This window comes from Scleropages formosus, chromosome 5, assembly GCF_900964775.1.
Source record: "Scleropages formosus chromosome 5, fSclFor1.1, whole genome shotgun sequence".
Taxonomy (NCBI): Eukaryota; Metazoa; Chordata; class Actinopteri; order Osteoglossiformes; family Osteoglossidae; genus Scleropages; species Scleropages formosus.
The window spans coordinates 27050720-27055039 of NC_041810.1; the positions used below are offsets into that span (position 1 = coordinate 27050720).

General features: G+C 48.6%; 1 protein-coding gene across 1 annotated transcript; it reads left to right on the top strand.

Moving 5' to 3' along the window:
* The first annotated feature begins 2511 nt into the window (after positions 1-2511).
* LOC108942168 (relaxin-3 receptor 1-like) lies at positions 2512-3723 on the top strand. Its single transcript, XM_018765311.2, has one exon. It carries the CDS (start codon positions 2512-2514, stop codon positions 3721-3723), a length of 1212 nt encoding a protein of 403 aa, XP_018620827.2.
* The last annotated feature ends 597 nt before the right edge of the window (positions 3724-4320 follow it).

Below are 4320 nucleotides of genomic sequence, written 5' to 3' on the forward strand. Positions count from 1 at the left end.
GTAAAGCGGGTTTATACAGCAGCAGGGAGAGAATGGGGTCTGAAAATGATGCGTTTTGAGACCTTTCCTGAGAGCTCAGAAGGATGCAGCAGCTCTGAGTGACAGCGGAAGCTCATTCCACCACATCGGAGCCAAAACTGAGAAGCTACAGGCTTCGGGTTTTGAAACCCTTTCCCTCAATGAGTGATACTTTACAGCCTTGAGACATTTGTAGAATACCTCTGGACAGCATTATTTCACATCTCTAAGGCACTTTATGCAAATATTTTCATGTATGTGAATCCTTATAGCACATCACACATTGCGCCCAACAGATCCAGCTGTATGAAATTTCCTGTGAAAGTCTTTCAGCCTTTGTGCAGTAGACTTCATTAAAGCTCCACTGGCAAGTTAGTCCCAGGGGTTCCTGCAAGAGAAGACAGAAAGGATGTCGACCTTCAGAGTCAATAGCAGGGTGGAGGTGGAAGGGAGACAACTTAATTTGTCAGCAGAACTCTGGTTTTTACCTACTGTCAAGTGAACACCACCACATGGTTAAAAGTGGCCACATAAATGTGGAACCAGGATGCTGAGCTGGAGGTAGCATCTGGAGGGGACCCAATGATAAGAAGTGGTACCTCCAGCACAGTAACCTCTATCTCCTATTGTGGCTCTTTTCTGACTCTTGGAATCATGGAGATTGCGAGTGAAGCAGGTAGAGCAGAAGGAATAGAGCAGAGCAGAGGGGAGATCGATCCATCCATCCATCCATCCATCCATCCAGGCTTCTTTTTCAGATTCTGCTTACTTACTGAGTGTGAACATCAAGTCTTGTAGGAGTCTCTGAGATCATCATTTCCTAAGATCCTTAGCAGACCTCGCAAAGGGCCCTTGCATTATTGGGTAAGACAGAGCATCGCTTTTTCACTGTTCTCAACACTTTCAAACTTTAGAGGCTGCACAGCTTCTGTGGTTGCAGCTGCGGTCCAGGATTCGGGAGCAGGGCAGTAATGAACGCTTTCAGCTCCGCAGGAAAGGGCAAGTTGATTAAGGGTCCTTCTGTTACTGCTGCCATGGCAGATGCTCTGTATCTTGCAGCATGGTGTAGAGGAGGAGCTTGGAACCAGGAACAGCTGCCGCTAGTTGGACCACAGCTGAATGGGAGATGAGTTTGAGGAAACTTTAAGTGTGCCTCCATAGCCTGAACTGAAAATGGTAATATGATATGATATGATATGATATGATATGATATGGCTCCAAAAAGGCCCTCACAGACCCCAGTTCTCACTGACTGAGAACATGTGCATGACAAGTTACAACAAAACGTCATGAGCAAGAAATGATGAACTTTGACATATGAGTGGAATTATTCCTCGGAGGGAGACGTGATGGAGTGATGATGAGCTGTGTGGAGACGCACTGAGCCAAGAGAGCGCAGTTTCGATAGATCCTGACTCGAGTGGGGGGTTCACACTTATTATACTCTAATTTCACATTGCTTTCACTCACATTCAGCTCTTACACCGGTTATTTACTGCATTTTGACCTGACTGACTTTGCACAATGACTTTGTCCAGGTTTTACAAGGCTTTAATGCTGTTTTTTGGAACGAGGAACCTAAAAAACAGGGAGGGAACTGCAGCAGCTGCTTTGCATAAACTGCAGCATGACGACTTTGTCACAACAATAATAATTTAAGTGAACAAATGTGTATAACGTAATACACAACAACATACCCTCTGGCGCTCAGCTTTCACTGATGAGAATTTCATTTAAATCTCATTATTGCCTTTAAATGAAACAGAAACATTTAGAAATTGAACTGTAATTTTGAAAGGATATGTGGGCTCATCTGGCTGGTGATCAAGCTCATTATTTTACCGTGTTTTATAGAACTAGTCAAGTGAACTAACTGTGTCCGCATGAAAGTGCATCGCTGAGGATGAGGGAGCGGCGGAGGAGGGTTGACATGAGGACGGCTGGGAGGCTCCGCCTCTTCGGCGTCAATCATACCACCTAGGACCAATCTGGTCCTGCAGGGGCAGGAGCTCTTATACTAACACACACACACACACACACACACACACACACACATACACATACACATACACACACACAGTGCTTTTGCAGCACTCTAGAGGAACAGAAGGAGACAGACCAGGAGAAGAGGAAGAAGCACCTGGACAAGGAGAATAGAGACATCTGGAGAGAAGGAAGCGACACTTACATTTACATTTTACATTTATTTATTTAGCAGATGCTTTTCTCCAAAGCGACTTCCAATGAACTCTATGCAGTGTTATCAGCCGACACACCTTATTCACCGTGGTGACTTACACTGCTAAACACACTTTGAAAGTAGGAATGAAGACACCTGGAAAGAAGGAATAGAGACACTTGGAAAAGAGGGAATAGAGAAACCCGAAAAGGAGGAACAAAGACGTGGAGATGCACCCGCCCTGGACTCCAGGATGGACATGGGGGAAGCGCAGGGCCTCTTCCTTAGAGTGAGTCTGCTCAGCCGGCATTGATATGCTCTCTGAGATTAGCCTGGTGCTGCCAAGGGCACCTGGTTTCTCCTTCTCTGCACTAAGGATGGGTGAGATGTTCAACCACAGCAGGTCCTCTAATCGCTCTCTCCTGGACAAGGACAGGTTCAGCAGCCTGGAGGACATCGATGTGACGGCGGACGGTAGCCCGGTGCTCAGGATCATCATCTCCAGCGTGTACTCGGTGGTTTGTGCTGTCGGCTTGGTGGGGAATTTACTTGTCTTCCTCTTGATGAAGGTGAGACAAGGGAGAAAGAGGTCAACCGTGAACTTCTTCATCGTGAACCTGGCCGTGACGGACTTCCAGTTTGTGCTCACTCTGCCCTTCTGGGCCGTGGACACGGCTTTGGACTTCAGCTGGCCCTTCGGAGACGCCATGTGTCGGATCGTCCTGTCTGTCACGGTCATGAACATGTACGCCAGCGTGTTCTTCCTCACGGCCATGAGCGCCACCCGTTACTGGTCGGTGGCGTCGGGCCTCAGGAAGCAGTCGCCACGGGTGTCCTGCTCGGTGCGCTGGGTGAGCGCTCTGCTGTGGGTGTGCGCGACCCTGGCGACGGCGCCCACGGCTGTCTTCTCCACGGTCACCAACGTGGCTGGGGAGAAGCTCTGCCTGCTCAAGTTCCCCGATGGGCAGCACTGGCTTGCCCTGTACCACCTGCAGAAGATTCTGGTGGCGTTCGTCATGCCCATGTTCATCGTGTCCCTGTGCTACCTGCTGCTCCTGCGCTTCATCAGTCGCCGAGTCATGAACAACAACCGGCCCAAGAGGACCTCCAGGGTGACCAGGTCCGTCACCATCCTGGTCCTCTCCTTCTTCCTCTGCTGGATGCCCAACCATGCCATCACCTTCTGGGGTGTCCTGGTCAAGCTCAACGTGGTCTACTGGGATAAAACGTACTACATGGTTCACACGTACGTGTTCCCCGTCACCGTGTGCCTGGCGCACACCAACAGCTGCCTGAACCCTGTGCTCTACTGCCTCATGCGCAGGGAGTTCAGGAAGATGCTCAAGGAGCTCTTCTGGAGGATGTCTTCACCAACCACGTCCCACAGCTGCCAGATACGTCCCTTTTCGGGGACCCTGAGAGCAGAGCAGGACGACACTCACACTGTCGTTCCTCTGGACACGTTTGGCACCGACCGCAGTGGACCGTCCGCTCCCATCCGCCAAGCTGCAGCCTCGATGAACTAACATTTGATCTTGGACCATGGACGATCCACCACCAAGGTGACCTGGAGCACCACTGAAGGTTTCTGTTTCCTTTAATGTGTTGATGTTTAAAATATCAAAAAAAGAATTTTGTGCCGAATAATCTGGTCCTTTCTTCTGCTGTTCATACTGAATCGGTCTTTCTGCACTAATACTGTAGTAAAACTGGCGGCCAGAAAGCACATGAATGAATAACTAATGGGTAAAAATAAGTAAATAATGGTAAGTTGCTTTGGAGAAACGCCTCAGATAAACGAGTAAATGTAAATCCATGTTCAGCAGAAGCTGATTAATCTGCCTGTTTACTTATTTGCCTTCATTGTGAAGTCGGAACACTGGCCGATGTCTCGCTTTTGTGACAATATATTTTTAAAAATATGGCAAGGCTACTCCCGTTGTGTCCTTTTTCCATGTTATTCTTATGCTCTCCTCCGCATGAGGGTCCATTTCCTTAAACAAACGAATAAATTATGAATTTATATGCATGACTATTTCCCATAGGGGGGGGATGGTGCTGCAGTGGCGTGACAGGCTTGGCCAGTGCCTGCTGTGTGCCAGATCTGGGGTTCAAGTCCTGCT